The sequence below is a fragment of the Danio rerio genome, chromosome 5 (genome assembly GCF_049306965.1).
Source record: "Danio rerio strain Tuebingen ecotype United States chromosome 5, GRCz12tu, whole genome shotgun sequence".
NCBI lineage: Eukaryota > Metazoa > Chordata > Actinopteri > Cypriniformes > Danionidae > Danio > Danio rerio.
Window position 1 is genome coordinate 68,733,767 of NC_133180.1, and position 20,797 is coordinate 68,754,563.

At 34.4% G+C, this 20,797-nt stretch overlaps 2 protein-coding genes across 9 annotated transcripts in view; one reads left to right on the top strand and one right to left on the bottom strand.

Annotated features, from left to right (window-relative positions):
* Positions 1-20,797, top strand: part of zswim7 (zinc finger, SWIM-type containing 7) — a 184,164-nt gene that overhangs the window by 76,044 nt on the left and 87,323 nt on the right. The window lies entirely within an intron of this gene.
* Positions 4,040-20,797, bottom strand: part of specc1 (sperm antigen with calponin homology and coiled-coil domains 1) — a 182,656-nt gene continuing 165,898 nt past the window's right edge. For 6 of the 7 annotated variants that reach the window (XM_685735.10, XM_073951563.1, XM_009301917.5 and 3 more), the window contains 3 exons: positions 19,033-19,149; positions 14,145-14,204; positions 4,040-5,173 (listed from right to left, as the gene is read on the bottom strand). In XM_685735.10, coding sequence (XP_690827.4) covers positions 5,084-5,173; positions 14,145-14,204; positions 19,033-19,149 — 267 coding nt within the window. In that variant the 3' untranslated portion in view covers positions 4,040-5,083. Of the gene's footprint in view, positions 5,174-14,144; positions 14,205-16,061; positions 16,140-18,425; positions 19,150-20,797 lie in introns of those variants that run through there. The other variant, XR_012406454.1, reaches the window with a different exon arrangement.

Below are 20,797 nucleotides of genomic sequence, written 5' to 3' on the forward strand. Positions count from 1 at the left end.
CATATTTAATTTCCTACCTTATTGGAGAAGCAGCAGCAGGTTAATCTCCCATTCACGAGTCTCTCATGCAGAGAAATCTCCTCAGGTCTTTGGATAATTCTGCATTCAGACGTTAATGTCCAAACATGCCTTTATATAAGTTCAGTATTGTTGTTGCAGATGAAGAATAACACGGAAAACACAATTTTAATATTTTCCAGTGGGCTAGTTATTAATTAACAGTCATTCAAACATCTTTATCTAAGCCTCTACTTGACTGTTGGTCTCCCACGTACACCATGTTTGTAGTTTATTTACACATTTGCTTGTGGTTCATATCAAATTCACATCCAATGTGCAATGTATTGTGGGCAATATCAGCGGTTCGAGTATGGTGTTCTACACTTAAATATTTAAATAGTAAAAATAAATAGTAAATCAACTGGGAACCTTTGGCATACTCTTTTCAACCTATTACAATTTGGGATATGCTAATTCTATATACAAATACTATGTAGGACGGATAGTATGCGAACTGGAATGCATCACTAGAGACTATTAAGCAGATTTGAGTTGGAGCTAAACTATGCAAAGCTGCGGCCCTCCAGGATTTGAGTCTGAGACCATTGCTGTAAAAAGAATGCAGGGTTCCACACAATGTTGTCCGAACACAAATCAAGTTGAGTTAACTTAGCAAATTTTAGTGGATTTACCATAAAACAATAACATTTTCACAAAAATATCTCAAGAATTGTGTTGTTTAGGCCTATTTTAAGTAGTTCGAAAAAGCAACAAATATCTTTTTAAATGTTTAGTTTGTTTTAGTTTAGTTTAGTTTTTTTGTTTAGTTTTAGTTAATTTTGAGTTTATCTCCACCATCTTCATCATCCTCATCATTATTATTATTATTATTAATTCATTTTCTTTTCAGCTTAGTCTCTTTATTAATCTGCGGTCGCCACAGCGGAATGAACCGCCAACTTATCCAGCATATGTTTTATGCAGCGGATGCCCTTCCAGCTGCATCCCATGACTGGAAAACACCCATACACTCTCATTCACACACATACACTACGAACAATTTAGCTTACCCAATTCACCTATAGCGGTTGTCTTTGGACTTGTGGGGGAAACCGGAGCACCCGGAGGAAACCCACGCCAACATGTTTTACATTACAATATCGTCACGTTTAAGATGTGATTTTTAAAAATATCAGCCATCTTCACTGCCTGATAGATATACGATATGAAGTGGGTCTCAGATCGGAAAAGAAAAACTGAATTAAATTATTTTCCCCCCACCATGTCTTTAAAATATGACTTCTGCACTTGCCTGCTGATGGTTACACTGTTTTACGCTTGAACAGCTAAATGAATTCTTAAGTCTATTTAACTGAATGTACTGTAATTACATTATAACATCAATGCTGTAAAATGAGCCTTATAAAACTGAAAATAGTCAGATTAAGTTTTCACCGGAAGTTTATTGTTGGCTTTAAAACTCCAGCTGTGCATAGAGCCTATTGAAGAATCTGTTATTTTTGTCATGCTTTTTAATTCATTCATTTATTTAGTCATTTTCAGTGACTCTGCAGTGTTATAAAACAATCATCTATTATATTTACCAGGCTTATTAAATTAATTAATTAATATATTTATTTATTTATACTCAGTGAACTGTGCAATGTTTTTAAAAAAGTAATGTTTTAGTAATAAATGGTTAAAAAACAGTAATATTTTGTATTTTTAGCATGTTATGCTCTTTTTTGCAAAAGCTATAATACATTCCTGATCCATGTATAAGTCTTTGAGGATAAATGAAATATTCATAGTAATCTACAGTGCTCAGCATAATTGAGTACACACCATTTTGAAAATAAATATTTTAATCCATTTCTTAGTTAATATAGGCAATGTATTTTGGTGCATTGAAACAAAACAGATTTATTAAACAACAGATATATTTATTAAAATAATATTTTAATCATAGAGCATTTTAGAAATTGAAAGACACAAATAAATTCAAGCAAAAAATTACAACCTACAAAATATTTAATTTTTCCTTTTTTTTTTTCTTCTCTTGATTTTTCCTGTTTTAAATTTGTACTTAATATTTTTCTATAATATATAAATGTAGCTGTACTAGTTTTTGGACCCTTATCATAAGTTATTTTGTTAGATAAGCTCTAGATTTGGCTTTAGTACTGACTAATCTAATGTATATGCACAAATATAAAATTGTAGAGCTTCTTTTTAAAAATTTAAGAGATATATTTGTGAGTGGTGTACTTATATATGCTGAGCTCTGTGTTTTGTAATTTAAGTTAGTTTTAAAGACACTTGGTAGATTATGTCTAAAGTGGAGTTAAAAAGTAATATTTATTTTAAAAATGCTTAATAGTATTTATAGAAAATTCAACTTAAAATGTTTTATAGAAGACAATAAAAATCACATGTAAACAAGTAGTTTTAGGATCAATATCTCAATAATATATAGTTTCTGTGCATTTACATCTATATTTTTTTATGTTTGTGTGTTTAAAAGTGCCAAAAACTTTCCCCAGAATTTACACCAGTCAAATGTAGTTAATTTCTTATCAAAATTGACTAAAACCACACTCAAGCGTTCTTAAAATATCATTTTTTTAAAACAGTAAAATGAAACACATTTATAATTGTATAAGAAAATATAAAACACCTGGAATTTGAGAAGAAATGTCGTGATTTGAGTGTGTTTGTGCTAAACGAACTGCAGATGCTGACGTGTGTAAACCTCTACACTAGTGGAAAAAGAGGCAAACAATTGCACATGTGTTTACTAGCTTCAGTAAAATGTGTTTTCTGCCTTTTAAGAGATTCTATTTTTGTCCTCATTGACATTTGATATTGACTGAACTTATCTGTGTGTACAAAAGAGACAGATTTTCTGAAATCTGAGACTCTGACAAGATATCTGAGAATAGTGACAATATTGCGTAATCACTAAAGATTACAATATGGATTCTGTGTAGTTTGTAGTCTGTCCTTAAGGCAAGGCAAGTTTATAAAGCACATTTCATACACAATGGTAATTCCAAGTGCTTTACATAAACAAGAAATAAAAGAAAAACAAAATAAAAATTATTAAAATAATTAAAAATCATTAAAACATATTAAAATGTGTTAAAACAGGTTATAAAAGAATGAAAAAGAAAAGAAAGGAATAATAGTGCGACCTGTTGGACGTAGCACTGTGCTCATTCAGTAAAGGCACAGCTAAACAGATTTGTTGTCAGTCTTGATTTGAATGTGCCTAATGTTGGAGCACATCTGACCATTTCTGGAAGCGGATTCCAGCAGCAGGGGGCGCAGTAGCTGAAGGCAGATTCATCCTGCTTTGACTGAACTCTTGGAATTTCTAGTTTATTTGAGCCTAAAGATCTGAGTGATCTGTTAGGTTTGTATTCAGTGAGCACATCTGTAATGTATTGAGGTCGTAGGCCATTTAGTGATTAATAGACAAGAAATAATACTTTAAACTCTATTCTGAATGTAACTGGGAGCCAGTGTAGAGACCTGAGGACAGGTGTGATGTGCTCTGATTTCCTGGTTCTGGTCAGAATCCTGGCCGCAGTGTTCTGGATGAGCTGCAACTGTCTCACTGTCTTTTTGGGAAGGGCTGTAAGGAGGCCGTTACAGTAATCCACCCTGCTGCTGATAAAAGCATGAACAAGTTTCTCACTTCTCAAGTCTTCACTGGATACAAAGAATCAGATTTTTGCAATTTTTTTTAGATGATAGTATGCTGATATACTTACTGCTGAAACTCAGATCTGACTCCAGAATAACACCAAAATTCTTGACCTTCTTCCTTCTTGATATGTAGCCGCACATACATCTGGATTACTAATTCAGCACAACATTATAAAGGGTTTGAAGCAGACACATTAAAACTCCTAATATTAGGACTCTCAAATAAATAAATTCCACTTTTTTTTAGGTAAATCTGAATATTTGACTACAACATTCTCCATTCAGTACAAATAAAAAGTGTATCAATTAAAACAGGCAAACAAGTGTGAATTATGACAAACGACTTTATTGCCATTACCATCAATGAGCCGCCTGCTGTCATGAGGAAAAAGTTTCAAATAGAAAAACAGTCCTTTGAGATCCAAATATTTAACAGCAAAGATGTCAATAAATAGCATTTGTGATAAGAAAAGGTTTTAAACACAGATTCTGTCTGTTATTTTTGTTGTTTATTTTGTGTTTAGCTTCAGTTGAGAGAGTGTTTGACCAGTTGTCCATGCAGTTGAATGCAACATTTCAGTTCAAATTTGGCACAAACCACACTGCTGACCAGCCTAAACGCATTTCTTTCTTTATTTGTTTCTCCTTTTGATACTTTTTCTATAAACATTATTTAAATCCCTTCATTTAAACACACCTTTGTCATTCAAACAGGCACAAAAAGCATTTAATAATCAATACTGCTTGTTTGAAACACTCTTATAGCGTTTTCTCAGACATTGACTTTCTGACTTTTATTCTGGAAATAATTAACTAGAGTGGTAGAGAGCTAATCTTAGTGTTTTGCTAACGCACATAGGGCTGTTAAATAATTAGGACAAGATTTTAATAGTGGTCGTTTCTGTAAGTGACAAATTACCCAAAACATGAAACTATTTTTTTTAATATATATAGTTTGACAAAGTCTTTGTGAGAAAACTAAATATTTAAAAATACCTCCATAAGTATATTAATACATAAGTATGCCAATATATATATATAGAGATTTGGGTAATAACACTTTATAAAGTTTAGCAGCTACACTTGAACTCTTAGCAAAATTGACCATACTATAAAAACTATACCAGTTTTAGTGCAAGATTGCTAACCTACACTCTGCAAGCAACTTCAAACAATTCTGAGTTATCTCCATGTGAGACATTTGAGGGACAGAGAAGATGTTAGAGGCTGGAAGGATTCTGTGTGTGTGTGTGTGGTTATTGGACTTATATGATGTGCTGGTTGTATAAATACAGAACTGTGTGTTTTTGGAAGAACTGGACCTGGCAAATAAAAGTGCTTCTGTGCCTCCATCCTCTTCAAAGTCCAAAAATCAAGTCTCGAAGTATTTGTAAATCTGAGACACGTATTGCATGACGCTTTGCCAGTCGGGTCGATCGGTGCGCATCAATTCCTCGAAGTCCTACAAAGACACAGAGCAGATGTAGACAGTTAGATGCAGGAAACACTTCATCTATGAAGATTCTTGTGAACTTTTGCATTCAGTTTAGTTTATTTAAGCCATAAAAGCCAACACTGGCTCATTGGAAATGCTTGCTTCAGCCTACATTTTTGTACAACCGCAAAAATGTACTTAATCATACTGCATGTTTGACCTCAGTTTCTAGGTAAAGTCAACAGTACAGCAACATGATGCCAGCAAATTTTATTCCTTTTCACACTTATGATATTTACAGTGACATAATATTAACAAAATACAGTGAATCCATATAAATGGCCACCCTGTACATTTGTAAAGAACTGACCTTCTGTGTTTTTTGTGTTTGCCATCTGCTTTTTTTGACTAAACTATGACCGTTTGGTGTTTTGAACTAAACCACCATCAACAGATACATTGTGCTTTGTTTTGCGTAGAATACTCTTGAAGTTGTGTCCTTATAATAGTCGGTTAGAACAGGGGTTCTCAAACTTTTCAACCCGAGACCCCCAAAATAACAATGTCAATGACTGGCGACCCCCACTACTTTCGAAAGTGGTTATAATCTACAAATGTTGCCTGCAACTGCTCACACAAACCAATATGCCTATAAACACAAGTATATTGACAACACAAAAAGTGCAACAGTCTAACAACTATATATATATTTTTATTATTATTTAATATTAACCCTACCTAATGAGACTGGTGGGCACAATATTTAAGTTACATCACAAGTCTTTTCTTGGTTTAATTTTGGAGACTAATTCAGTCGTGTCTGTATTTATTTTAAATGTACATAAGTTGCGTAAAGGTGTCAAAGTTTATCTAGTGCCGTAAAATCAATCTGCTGCAAGTGACGCTATTGCTCTGTTGTTAATCTAATGTAAAAATCCCAGGGGTCGCGATCCAATGGGGAAAAAATGAAAGGCTGATGGCTTTTGGTTTGGATGTTGCATTTTATGTAACTATTTTTATCTTCTGTAAGTTATAGATAAACAATGGTAATTTAAAACATTTATTCAAATTTATTAGATTTTTCTAAATAACCAAGTGACCCCCTCTCATTGTCCCGCGACCCCCCAGGGGGTCCCGACCCCCACTTTGAGAACCACTGGGTTAGAAGACAGTTTGTGTATTTGAGCTTGTTGTTTGGTCTTGACTCCTGAAATGACCCAGTTTATTAATTAAATACCTGTGTTAAATTAGACAGGTAAAGATTTTTTACTTTGATATGTGGGTTAATTTCCGTGATGAGACATTTGCATTGAAGTTTATTATGAGCTTGTTCTAATTGGCAGTTTTTACCTCTTGGAAGATTTGACAACACTAATGAATCAATACATACAGTATCATTTCCCCTGTGTACAGGACTCATCTAGAGCATAATAACAAGTTTCTAAGTTTACTTCTGTACGCACTTCATAGAATTTTGCTTATGCGGTGGCAACTACCTGCAACTTTCTGTTTTTTGGGATCCACTAAAAAATGGCCATCTAATAACTGCAGTGAAATAAGCTGTATAGACATGTACACAGTTCAGTTGTTCTTGAGAGTGACGACCATTTTCAACAACTAAACTAAAAATGCATGTAGTGGAAAACACATTTACAGAAAATCTATACAGTGTGTACTAGATTGAACTAGTTGTTAGTGACGTATTTTCACACAAGAGAAGTGTCTCTCTTCTGTATGTGTGTAATAACACCAGCTGCAAAGGGCAAGTAATAATGTTTGTCGTCATTCGTTTAAAATACTAAATCAATACTCTTAAAACCATCGCTCAACTCTTGTGAACAGACACACTTTACTGAGGAGAAGATACTATTGAATAAATGGTCATTTGTGGCTTACAGTACATGAGTCACTGAAGGTATATGACCTATTTTGAGGGTATTTTTTGGCACTTTGAGCGAGCCAAAAACATTGCTGTTTATGAAGGATGATGGAGATTTAGTCTGGTAATGATATGAGGGTGAGTAATTATTAACAGAATGTTCATTTTTAGGTGAGCTAACCCTTTAAAAATTTTGCCAAATATACTCATCCGCCACTTTATTAGGTACACCTTACTAGTGTTGGGTTGGACCCCCTTTTGCCTTCAGAACTGCCTCAATCCTCAAGAAACTAGTCTAAGGGTGCTTTCAAACCTGTGAATCGAATCATTTGTTTTGAAACAGGAATTACAATGGTTACACTGTTGCTTTTTGTTCTTGGTACGGGTCGCTTTCCTATAGCAAAGTTTCTAAATGGACCAAAAGAGCTAAAACAAGTAATGTGTGAGTAAACTCTCCTCAAATTGGTCAGAGTTTCAGGGTTTATTTTGCAAAGTCCCACTCAGCTGTGAGGAGGTGGTGGTTTGGTGGTGTTTGACAAGGTGCGCACGACGTGTCTGAAGAGCGAGGAGGGATGTGGTGAGGAGGGGTGAGAAGGGTGCGTGACGTATTTGAGGACAGGGAGAGAGACGCGCAATTTCCGGGAGATTAACATTCGTTTACGGGCATCCGGGAGTCTCTGTGCATTTGCGGGAGACTCACGAATCTTCCGGGAGACTTGGGATGTCTGGAATGACCTCCCGCCCTACTCATAATTCTCTCTTCATATAGCCATATGCCTATTACATGTCCATAAAACACTGTGATATAACCGAGCTTGGATTGTATCGCTTTTTTACCACAATCGATCCGCTCCAGAGTTCGTTTCAATCGTGCCGAGACCACCTCATTCAAGCGATCTCGGGGTGATTGTTTTAGAGCGGATCCGAGCGCGATTGCTGGATTCACATATGCCAATCAAACCACGCTAACTGTGCAAAGGAGACAAAAGTCTAGGTGTGAAAGCACCCTGAGATGATTTACCCTTTATGACATGGTGCGTTATCCTGCTGGAAATAGCCATAAGAGGATGGGTACAATCTTGTCATAAAGGGGTGGACTTGGTCAGCAACAATACTCAGGTAGGCTGTGGCGTTGACACAATGCTCAACTGGTGCTAATGGGCCCTAATTTTTGCACACAGAACTACCGCTCACTAGATATTTTCTCTTTATGGACCATTCTCTGTAAACCCTAGAGATGATTGTTTGTGAAAATCCCAGTGTATCAGCAGTTTCTGAAATACTCAAACTAGCTCGTCTGGCAGCATCAACCATGCCATCTCCCTTCTTACCCATTCTGATGCTCAGTTTGAACTGCAGCAGATCGTCTTGACCATGTCTACATGCCTAAATGCATTGAGTTGCTGCCATGTGATTGTCTGATTAGAAATTTGCGTTTACGAGCGGTTAGACAGCTGTACCTATTAAAGTGGCCGGTGAGTGTGTGTTTAATTAGTGGTAAATTCTTACAGCTCAGATAATTGTTTAGATGAGTAACCATGTCATAAATGGGATAATGTACATCCAGCTGGTTGCTTTTACAGAGTAAAACTATTTTATAAAATAGTCTTATAAAACAAAACTTATCAGCCCATCTGACTTTCTTCTGTGAGAAACAACCAGCTGGATGAACATTATCCCTTACATAAACCTATAACCGGGACAAGTGTGGAGGGATACATTTCACAAAGCACCAGGTTGTGACATTCAAAAACCATTCAGTTCCTCCCTAAGAAAGAGCAAATCATCTGGATTTGGGATTTTCCAGCCATCTGTTAGAGTTTTTGGGATGGGATAGGGGGAATGACTGCTGTTGGACTACATTACAATCAGTTTGAGATCACAGTTATCACATGTGCAGGAGCCAGATGCAACACACACGCATTATACGGTGGACAGGCAGTTAATAACATCCAACACAACTAGAGTTGTTTTCTATCTATGTAGACTGAAAATCCTGAGAGGCTGTGTTATATTACAGGCCACAGACTTAAAGTAGCAGTTCATCCGTCCAAGTTTTGTGGTTGTCATCTCTGTAAAAACAAGCATTTGGTAATGTTGACTAACTGCTTTTATATTCATGTGGCCGTTTCCTCCTTGAGTCTACAGTATATTGTGTAACGTGAACACCAGGCTGTGGCATTTTCCTGTCATAGTACCCGTGGGTTTGTAGGAACCCGGAGTATCATTAAACATTTACAGGTCATTTTTAAGAGACCCCAGAGGGCAGTGAGGCATTTGCACTCATTCTCCTGTTTTTCCGAACACGTCTCTTTCTCACCACTCTCGTTCTTAAAGAAACACTTTTTATTGTAAATCCTAAATTTCCATGTTAAATTGAGTGACTTTTAAACAAAAAAAACCTCAGAAATTGCTTGTAAATTTCAGTGTATTGTAGCAAATGAAATGTATTTTAGTATAATTTACAAATATGAAATACATCATTTAATGTCTTTTTTGTTAGTAATATTTAACAATAGTTTTAGATACATCATTTTAAATGCTCTTTAAATAATCAAACTATGATTTCTACTCCTGTCATGCTTTAGAAAGATAATACACTGCTATTATATAATATGAGCAGATCGACTGCTATAATGCTTGTGGTGGTTTGTTGTGTCTATGTAATATCATGCTGAAAGGGGCAAACGCAACCTGCTGAGAGATGTGTCAACTCAAAATATTGTGCACATTTCAGTAGCAAAGTCATAAAAACATTGGTCAAACACACCCTCGGGACTGTAATTAAACAGTTTAGCGGCTAACAAAATATGCTGTGAGATGTAATGCATTTAAACAGCAGCCACAGCCCACAGTCTCCAAATATAAGCTGTCGTCTCATATTATTCATTCAGTTAATACAGTACATTAAATTCACAGCATAAATGAAGGAGATAAAAGCGCACACAATCACCCAGGATGTTAATTAAAAATGAGCATCAAAGCACAGGACGGAATAGTGTAACCAAACACAAGGATATTTTTGTACGATGGTGTCTGACAGATTAAAGATCATAATGGAAATCAAGACTTTGTCAGTTAAAGAAATAAACAGAACATTCTAGTGTTATTTACACACCCTTCAGTTGCTCTAAACCTTTGAACTTTTGTCTTTAGAGAAGATATTTTGAAGATTTTTGGAATCCTGTAACTATTAGCATCTATAGTATTTGTTTTTGCTACTATGGACGTCAATAGTTACCGGTTTCTAACATTCTTCAAAATATATTTTTATGTGATCAGCAGAACATAACTCAAACTGATTTGCTTTTATGGAAGTATTTGACCTGCCCCAGCCTGCCCCACACCACTGTATCTATTTTTACAACTATTTCTGAAAATCGGTTCCACACCAAGTTCAAAACATTAGATTTAGCAGCCTGACAAATTCCTGACCTCAGCTCCTCCCGCACATCGTGGTCTATGTTCACTTTTATTTCTTAGTTTTTGTGGCTGGCAGCGGAAGCTCCTTGGTGTTTTCTTGACGTGTTACATGTTGCTTAAGGTTTGGGGACGTCACAAAAGTTACTAGGCCTTCGTATGGACCCTTTTCACAAGCCTGTTATGACGCATTTAACGATAAATCCTTGAAATTTTTTTAAATTTAGATTTTTTGTAAACATATGAACATTTACATGTATTCATGAATGTATAATATCACCTTTGCTTCAAATTACAAAATACAAATTACCGATTGTGCGAAGCATTTCTAATGCAGCGTCTATGGGACAGGACAGTAAATGTTACGTTATTCTCTCCTCTGGCTGCCGTCATCAGTCTCACAATTATTTTTTATTTTTTTTGCTCTTTCTGAAAGTCTTCATAACACTATCTTGCAGTTTTTCTTTTATTATTTGAGCAAAAAAGATTGTAAAAAAATATTTTTTGTACTCTCCAGTTTACTGCGCTCTAAGTTTTCCCAACTATGACAACATCTGCTACTGAGAACCCGGGAAATGAGAAAATAGATAATCCTAAATATTAATATCGGCTATACAGAATTGCTTGCAACATTCATTCATTTATTTATTTAATTATTTAACCAGGAATGTCCCATTGAGATACAATATGTCTAACAGGGAGTCATGGTCAAGACAGGCAGCACAGGACTGAGCTACAAAAAATAACAACATATACACACACAAAATTAGTATAAACCATAATCAATTGTTAAAACATGTGCACTGATCTAAATTTACAGTCTTCTGTAAATATTTTGAGGGTGGGAAGAGGGGTTTGGGCCTAGTCGTGGACTGGAGTAGGGCATTTTTTTTTTATTGGCATTTGCGGAGGAGGATTTCAGAGGTTCCAGATCTGGCTTGTTCCGGCACAAATTAAGCCATGCATACATATATGGAGCATACTTGGAGAATGTAGATTGACCTAACTCTGTGTGAAAAAATGGCATCTTAGGTAAGAGTATTTCTGCGCCTCAAACAGACCCGGATTAAGAACTCAGGGGCTCCTGGGCACATTGTCTTGTAAGGCCCCCTACCCGGCTGCACCCCTATAGTTGAATAAAAAAATAAGAATAATATAATAATTTGTAAATAAAAATAATCTATAATTTGTTGCCCACATATTTAAATAAATGATATATTATACATATATATTTATAGTCCACAAAGATTTTACTTATTTTTAAAAGCATTGAAAAATTTATACTAATAAAACTAGTGAAAATGAATGTTTTTTTAGTATACTTGTTCACATTCACTGAAATAGCACTATTAATAATATAGTATTGTATACATGTAGACACTTAAAGAATATGCATCTTTTCCTGATGTTTCTTTGATTTTACTGGGTGTTCTAGATTTGTTTGTATGGGAAACTGATGCAGGCTTAACTCTGGCCACCAGAGCCACTTGATTTTGATGATGTGTGAAGGAAGGCAGCTCTATATTGTCCATCCCACGCGCACAGCTCAATTCAACAGTCTATCTCTGCCTGACAGTTACAGGAAAGATGCAAATGCTCTGTATTTACATGCACTTGGCATATCTGGCACACAAAGCAGTGATTAAACATGTGCAAATTACTCAGGCTATCAAGTTTCTATAGCAGTAGGACTATAGTAAAAACAGCTCCGTCCTTTGATTTGTTATTGACTAAAATATTAAAAAGATGTTCACCTTCATTTGCATTATTATGTTGCTGTAATGTTGTAATAGATGCTATTATAGTTTTTTATAGTTAATATTTTGAGGGGAAAAAATATATACAACTGAAGTCAGAATTATTAGCCCACCCCCCCTTCATTTTTCTTTCTTTTTTTTTTATATTTCCCAAATTATGTATAACAGAGAAAAGGAATTTTCACAGTATGTTTGATAATATTTTTTTCTTCTGGAGAAAGTCTTATTCATTTTAATTCAGCTAGAATAAAATCCATTTTAAGGTCAAAATTATTAGCCCCTTTAAGCTATTTTTTTTCCTGATAGCCTACAGAACAAGCCACTGTTATATGATAACTTGCCTAATTACCCTAACCTGCCTAGTTAACCTAATAAACCTAGTGAAGCCTTTAAATGCCACTTTAAGCTGTATAGAAGAGTCTTGAAAAATATTCAGTAAAATATTAAGTTATTAAGACAAAGATAAAATAAATCAGTTATTAGAAATGAGTTACTAGAAATGTGTTGAGAAAATCTTCTCTCCGTTAAACAGAAATTGGGGGAAAAAATAAACAGTGGGACTAATAATTCAGGGGGCTAATAATTCAAGACTTAAACTGTATGTATATATACTATATACTTTATGTATATATATATATATATATATATATATATATATATATATATATATATATATATATATATATGTATATATATATGTATATATATGTGTATATATATATATGTATATATATGTATATATATATATATATATGTGTATATATATATTTATATATATATATATATATTTATATATTTATATATATATATATATATATATATATATATATATATATATATATATATATATATATATATATATATATATATAAGATGGCAACAATTTAATACATTTAATTGTTCTGTGTTATCTACATAGTAGGCATATTGCTTAGGTAATTTTAAAGTTCTCCAGAAATGGTTTAATAAGCTCCTTTATTTGGAACGGACATAAATATTAATAGGGAATAACTATTAATTGTGCATGAGGAAATAAACACATGCAAAATATAAATATTTCTTAACAAATTCGGAGGATGACTATAGTTTTGTATTCTACTATCTTCTATTTAACTAAATTTAAATCACAATTACATTCCAGATGAAACTGCTTTTTAAATACACTTTTTTTTTCATCTTTTTGGGATTCGTCCAAGACATGCACTGAATAACAAGTGCTGAAAAGAAGCACGGTTAATTTTGCAGTTAACTTTGCTGCATATACATTTGGCAGAGGTTTACTTTTAGATGCTAAATAATGAGCGGAGAGTATTTAAATAAATCATGCTGTGTGGTTTACCTACATGTAGGTGTGCAGTAGGCAGTTTACAGGTACTTGTGTCCTTATTTAACACCCAAAATCTTATTATATCTTGACCCATTTTGCGTCTGTGTTGTCATTAGATTACCTGCACCCGATTATTATTGACTCTGCTTTTTGGCACCTAATTTGCGCAGTTAAAGGTAGATTGGTTTGGTCATTATGGGAATGAGCTGCTGTTTCTGTCTGCTTTAATTCATACATTATCAGTTCAGCCCCTACAGAATCGTAGAAGTCCCGTCACTGCTTTTATGGCATTGAGGCCCTAAAATGATGACCCGTCACAATAATTCTGTCATTGTTTACCTAAATAAATGTCATTTTATACCTGTTTGCAGAATACTAAAGAATGTTGGCAACAAAACTGCTTCTTGTTGACTTTCACTGCATATTTGGTCTGTACAATAAGCATCCAAAAGAAAACTGTCTGGTTACTAACAATCTTCAAAATGTCCTATATTTTCTTTGTGAAAAAAAGGTATTATAATGTAAATGACTTTATGTAAATGATAATGTAAATGTTTTTATATATGGGAAGGGTTATCGATTTTGGTTGAAATGAAAATCATGTCACAAACTCACCAGAGAGGGCTTGATACCAATGCTTTCGGCTGCTTGAAAAGCCAGAGTTAGATTTCGCCCCTATAAGGAAAAAACAGCACTGTTAATTACTGTAATATAAAGCAGGTGTCTAAACTAGAGCTGTCAACATTACCGTGTGCGGTTAATCTGAAAATGTAATACAATTTTAAAATATTCTTGTTTCTTTAAATTAGTCGTTTAAATAAGGTTTGACCCCAACTTCTTGCAGTCATCATAGCCATATTAGTGTACGAAGAGGGTACAGTGAATGCCGGTAATATGGTGGCTAAAGACATGAAGCCTGCTGTGCTGAACTGCAAGTTTCGTTATAAAAAGGATAAAAGCAAGGTTGTGTGTACTTATTGCACTGAGGATTTGTCCTTAAACACTCAAAGTATGGTTGCTTTTATGGAACACCAAACCATGATTTTTTCTTCACCAAACTTGACTGATTTCAGTGAGAATCTTGGGTCCTTGCAGGTTCCAGTAGGTCTTCTGCAGTATTTTTGATGATTGGGATGCAGTTCAACAGATGATTCATCAGAAAAATCCACCTTCTGCCACTTTTCCAAATGATCAACTATCAGTCAAGTTATTATTTGTTGCTCTTACAACTGGGATCGACTGCAAGACTTTTGTCAGCTTTTGTCAACCAACTTTGTTTGTCAAAGAATACTGAATGATTGCAGCAGCGCAAGCCTGTCAACAAAAAACAATATCCACAGACTGCAGACACATCAACATTTTTCAAGACCCTACCAGTTACCATTAAAGCAAACTGATGATATCAGAACACATGAACTTTGTGACGAAAGCTCACTCAGTCAAGTGGTACTCACTGTAGAGCCACATGGGCAAAGCTGAGCTCCAGCTCCTCCTTACTGCACTTCTTCTACAAGTGAGGTCACTGGGGGTAGGTGTTAGGGGCGAGGTAGATGTATGCTAGTGATGCGCGGATAGTGGTTATATCCACGGGCACTGTGGATAATCCGTGAGTCGGGTGGGTCAGGTGATAAATACATTATGGTTAATTGCGAGTGGCTCGCGGATGGATGAGAATAATTATTAAAGATAATTGTTTTGTATTTTTTTTACATTCTTTAAAATACGAATGCGTTTTTCAGCAGGCAAACGGATCCTAATTTGAAAAAATAAAAATAAATAAATAAATAAATATGTGAGTAGTGGAGGTCAATTTGTTAAAGCAGAAACGGGGGCAAAACCGATATGAGAGAAACTTAAAAAGGGAGAATTAAAAACAAAACAAAACAAAACAAAAAAAGGAAAGAAAAGTGCCGTGTGGGAGCGTTTTAGCGAAATGCTTAATGCGGATGGAGCGAGTGCTGGGTATGTAATATGCACCGCCTGCGTACGACTGGTAACTCAAATGTGAAACATCATGTGTGTGCTAAATCGAAAGGCCAGTCAAGTCAAAGTAAGACAAGCAGTTTAAGTTCTTAGATTCGTCAGGACAGCAAAAAATACCACTGGAAGTTAAGTCTAGTCTCTGGTGGGGGATTTCTCCAAGTGGCCAAAGTCTAATAAACATTGGTGCCGAATATGGTGCATTTGATGCTTATTCCATCATACTCCATCGCCAAACAGTTTGTGACAAAACAACAGGCTGCCTCCGGTAGAGAAAATGCTTAGCGTATTATTTTGTCAGAGATGCGCAGATTAGCTCAGTGAATCTGCTGTTAATAATGAATGATCCACGCTGACCTATCAACATGCTTAAAACAAAGAATTTGATTTATTACAGTGACGATTGGGTGCAGATGTACAGTTGAAGTCAGAATCTTTTTTTTCATTTTTAAATATTTCCCAAATGAGCAAGGGAATTTTCACAGTATGTCTGATTATATTTTTTCTACTGGAGAAATTATCTTTTTTTCTTGTTTGTTTTATTTCGGTTAAAAGCAATTTTTCATTTTTTTAAAACCATTTTAAGATCAAAATTATTAGCCCCTTTAGGCTTTTTATTTTTTCGATAGTCTACAGAACAAACCTGTAATTAACCTAGTTAAGCTTTTAAATGTCACTTAAACATAGAAGTGACTTGAAAAATATCTAGTGAAATATTATTTACTGTCATCATGGCAGAGATTAAAACTATTATGTTCAGAAATGTGTTAAAAAAAATCTCTCCGTTAAACAGAAATTGTGGAAAAATAAATAAATAAACGGGGGCTAATAATTTTGACTTAAAGTATGTGAGGGCGGGTGGGTGATTAGTATTAAGCCGCGAATTCAGGTGACTTTTCAGCTGATCAGCGCATCTCTAGTGTACGCATTAAAAAGCTTATAGGAGGAGCTGGAGCTCAAGCTTCCACTCATTCGCTCTGCAGCGAGCACCATCTCCAATCAGTTGGGACTTTTATTGCATATACAGAAGAGCACTAGACATTATTAAATAATAAGATTATTATAACAAATGATGTCTCGCTAGGTAATTCATAGAATTCTCCGGTGAGATCGTGCATTACGCCCGCTCTTCCCATGTCCGCCATTATTTATTAAAAACAATGTCGAAAGCTGCCCACACGCCCACAAATAAACACAGCGTGCTGGCTAGAAAGTACTAACAAACGCAGCACGCTAAAAAGGTTGTTTCATTTTTATTTCCAGTTATAAATTGAAATTATGACCCATTTAACCTCAGGGGATCATCATCAGGTATTTGGTCAAATATATAAAGTCAGAATTATTAGCCCCCCTGAATTATTAGCCCTCGTTTTTTATTATTTTCTTCAGTTTTCTGTTTAACAGAGAGCAGATTTTTTCATCACATTTCTAAACATAATAGTTTTAATAACTAATTTCTAAAAACTGATTTATTTTATCTTTGCCATGATGATAGTAAATAATATATGACTAGATATTTTTCAAGACTCTTCTATACAGCTCAAAGTGACATTAAAAGTCTTAACTAGCTTAATTAGGTAAACCAGGCAGGTTAGGGTAATTAGGTAAGTTATTGTGTAATGATGGTTTGTTCTGTAGACTATTGAACATTTTTTTAGCTTAAAGGGGCTAATAATTTTGACCTTAAAATGGTGTTTAAAAAATTAAAAACTGCTTTTATTCTAGCCTAAATAAAACAAATAAGACTTTCTCCAGAAGAGAAAAATATTATCAGACATACTGTGAAAATTCTGTGATCTGTTAAACATCATTTGGGAAATATTTAAAAAAATATCAAAGAGGGGCAAATAATTCTGACTTCAACTGTATATTCAAAAGGTCTTGAAATATGATTTTGAATTAAAGTAATTGTTTTTCATGTTTAAAATATTATTCATTCTTATGCTTAAAACTTTTTTCATTACGTTACTTCAGTGTCTCAGAGTCATTCAGAAAGTATTATTAAATGCTGGATTAATGCACTTGAAAGTTTATTACAACAGTTTTGCAAACATGTTTTATACCATTTCAAATATATATATATATATATATATATATATATATATATATATATATATATATATATATGTATATATGTATATATTTATAAATATATATATATATATATATATATATATATATATATATATATATATATATATATATATATATATTTATAAATATATTTATATAAATATATATACAGTTGAAGTCAGAATTATTAGCCCCCTTTTGATTTTTTTTTTTCTTCTTCTTTAAATATTTCCCAAATGATGTTTAACAGAGCAAGGAAATTTTCACAGTATGTCTGATAATAGTTTTTCTTCTGGAAAAAGTCTTATTCGTTTTACTTCGGCTAGAATAAAAACTATTATTATTTAAAAAAAAAACATTTTTAGGACAAAATTATTAGCCCCTTAAAGCTATTTTTTTTTTCGTTATAAACCATCGTTATACAATAACTTGCCTAACTACCCTAACCTGCCTAGTTCACCTAATTAACCTAGTCAAGCCTTTAAATGTGACTTTAAGCTGCATAGAAGTGTCTTGAAAAATATCAAGTAAAATATTATTTACTGTCATCATGGCAAAGATAAAATAAATCAGTTATTAGAAATAAGTTTTTTAAAACTATTATGCTTAGAAATGTGCTGAAACAATCTTCCCTTCATTAAACAGAAATTGGGGAAAGAAATAAACAGGGGCGCAAATAATTCAGGGGGGCTAATAATTCTGACTTCAACTGTGTGTGTATATATATATATATATATATATATATATATATATATATATATATATATATATATATATATATATATATATATATATATATATATACAGTATATATATACAGTATATATATTTATATATATATACAGTATATATATTTGTGCATGCTGTATAAATGCACATACAGTGCTCAATCAATTTCTTTATTTCAACACCATATAACATGCTTTTAAACGAATCTAGATGAATACTTTTACATTTTTAAATAGATTAACAGCCCTAGTCTAAAGACGTGTGAATTGTCTGGTGATGCTCTGTAGTATGATGAAGCTGCCACACGTGAAGGCTTTCAGTAGCCTTGACATTCACAACACGGCCAAAGAGGCTTTGTGAATAATTCAGAGGCGTAATGCACCATCTCCTTCTGTAATCACTATTATACTTATGGCTGCAATTTGTCATGCAGAACCGAAGACCGCGGCACTTTGCGTGTACATGTGGGTGTGTGTGTGAATGACTAAACACACAGGCAGGCGTTTATTTGTAATGTACGTTGTATCCACACCTCTCCGTGTGTCGTGTGTTTATGTATTCTGTCAAGGCTAATCCATAGAAGCGCGTAATTCATTACACTGACAGGTCAGCGGAGGGGGGACCATTGACTGCTAACACGCTGTGTTTGATTGCTAAATGAGTCAGGGACTACATAAAGGGTGAGGACCTACTAAAAGCAGTGTAACAAATACTTGTGTACCTTGTCTTGGCTGATGAGCTCCTGGTAGGGGATGTGTGCAGGCAGATACGTGTGTAAGAGAGCGCAGAACGCTAGGCCGTCGCTCCAGCTGCTGCTGAAGTTCGTCACGTCTATATTCTACAAGCAGAGAGAGAGAGAAAACCATTTAATGACACCCTGAATGCAAAACGAGAGCTCTGTTTGCTTTGAGGCCATGTGTACACATTGTTTCATCATGTTTACTTTCTTTATGAAAAAGAAGTGCACAAACAACCGGCTAGGGATTGTTGTCAAGATATGGATCTCGATCCTGTAATCGGAGAATCATTCACGCTTTGATTAATTCTACACACGCACACACACAGAGGACAGGACACTGGTAATAACTGGCCGAATGTTTTTAAAAGGCATACAGGTAACAGTCACATAGATATTGATTCGCGTTAGCCACAGGAGAATCGATAATTCAAGTGAATCAGTCATTGATTCGGGTGATTGTTCACTGGAGCAGTTTTGAAGATGCTATTGAATACAGTACTGGATATATTTATCTTGGTTTTGAAAGGGTTTCTGGACAGTGTGACACTATCTGTCCAAAGATGCAAATTAGACTTTTAGTGGGGAAAATATGTATTGAACACGTCACCAGATTTCTCAAAAAACATATTTCTAAAGGTGTCGTTGACTTGAAGATTTCACCAGATGTTGGTAGAAACAAAAGAAACCCTAATAAAACAAATCTAATTTGTTTACAAATGAAGCTGTGTAATAAAAAGAAATGACACAGGAAAAACGTATTGAACACATGAAGAAAGGAAGGTGTAGAAAGGCAGTGAAAGCTCAGACAGCAGCTGAAATCTGTTTGTAGTTCTTCAACAACGCTCTGCTCTTCATCAGTGTACATTATCAGGATGATGAAGATGAAACCAGAGTGGACATTTCAGCAAGACAATGATCCGAAACACAGACAATGAAACTCTCAAATGCGTTCAGAGAAAGAAAATCAAGCTGTAGAATGTCCCAGACAATCACATGACCGGAATCCAATAAAATAATTCAAAATAAAGATTTGTTTTGATAGACGAGACCCGATTGCAAATGCATAACCATCAAGATTTTGACACTCTGTTGTAGTCTGTGAAATAAAACTCACACCTGAGTGCATGTGGCTTCATTCTCCACATGAGATGTGTCTTTAAGCTGCCATCACCAAAAAAAAGCCAAAGCCAAAGCAAAATTTATTTTCAATCAAAAATATCATACATAAAATATCATTAACAAAAAAATACATTTCAACATGGTCGAAATATATATTCTATATAGAGTATTAAATACATTTCAGTAGTTCAGTATTTCTCCTTGTGTCATTTCAGTGTTATTCAGACTTTCCTTGTTTTGTTTTATTTTTGTGGTTGTATTGTTTGGATTTGATCAAAATCTGGTTAAATTCTCTGTACTCATTTTTCCCCCTGTATGCACAAAACTGGAATATCACATACTGTAAAACATTAGCGAACACACCATCCAATGAGTCAAAGAGAATAAAATAGCCAATTTCTGAATAACTGGTGGCAAATATCAAAACGAAAATGGAATTTGCTGCTGTAGGAGAAGCCACGGTGGGCCTTTTTTACTGCATAATAAATTTGGTACACCTCAGAAGATGAAATGTAATGAATGTATGGTGGATTTCGGAGTCTCAAGAAAATTCTTTGGGAGCGCAGACGCTCAAAACACTTCTGGAGCTAATAATGCCGAACCACTTTGGATGGCGGATTTTAGAATG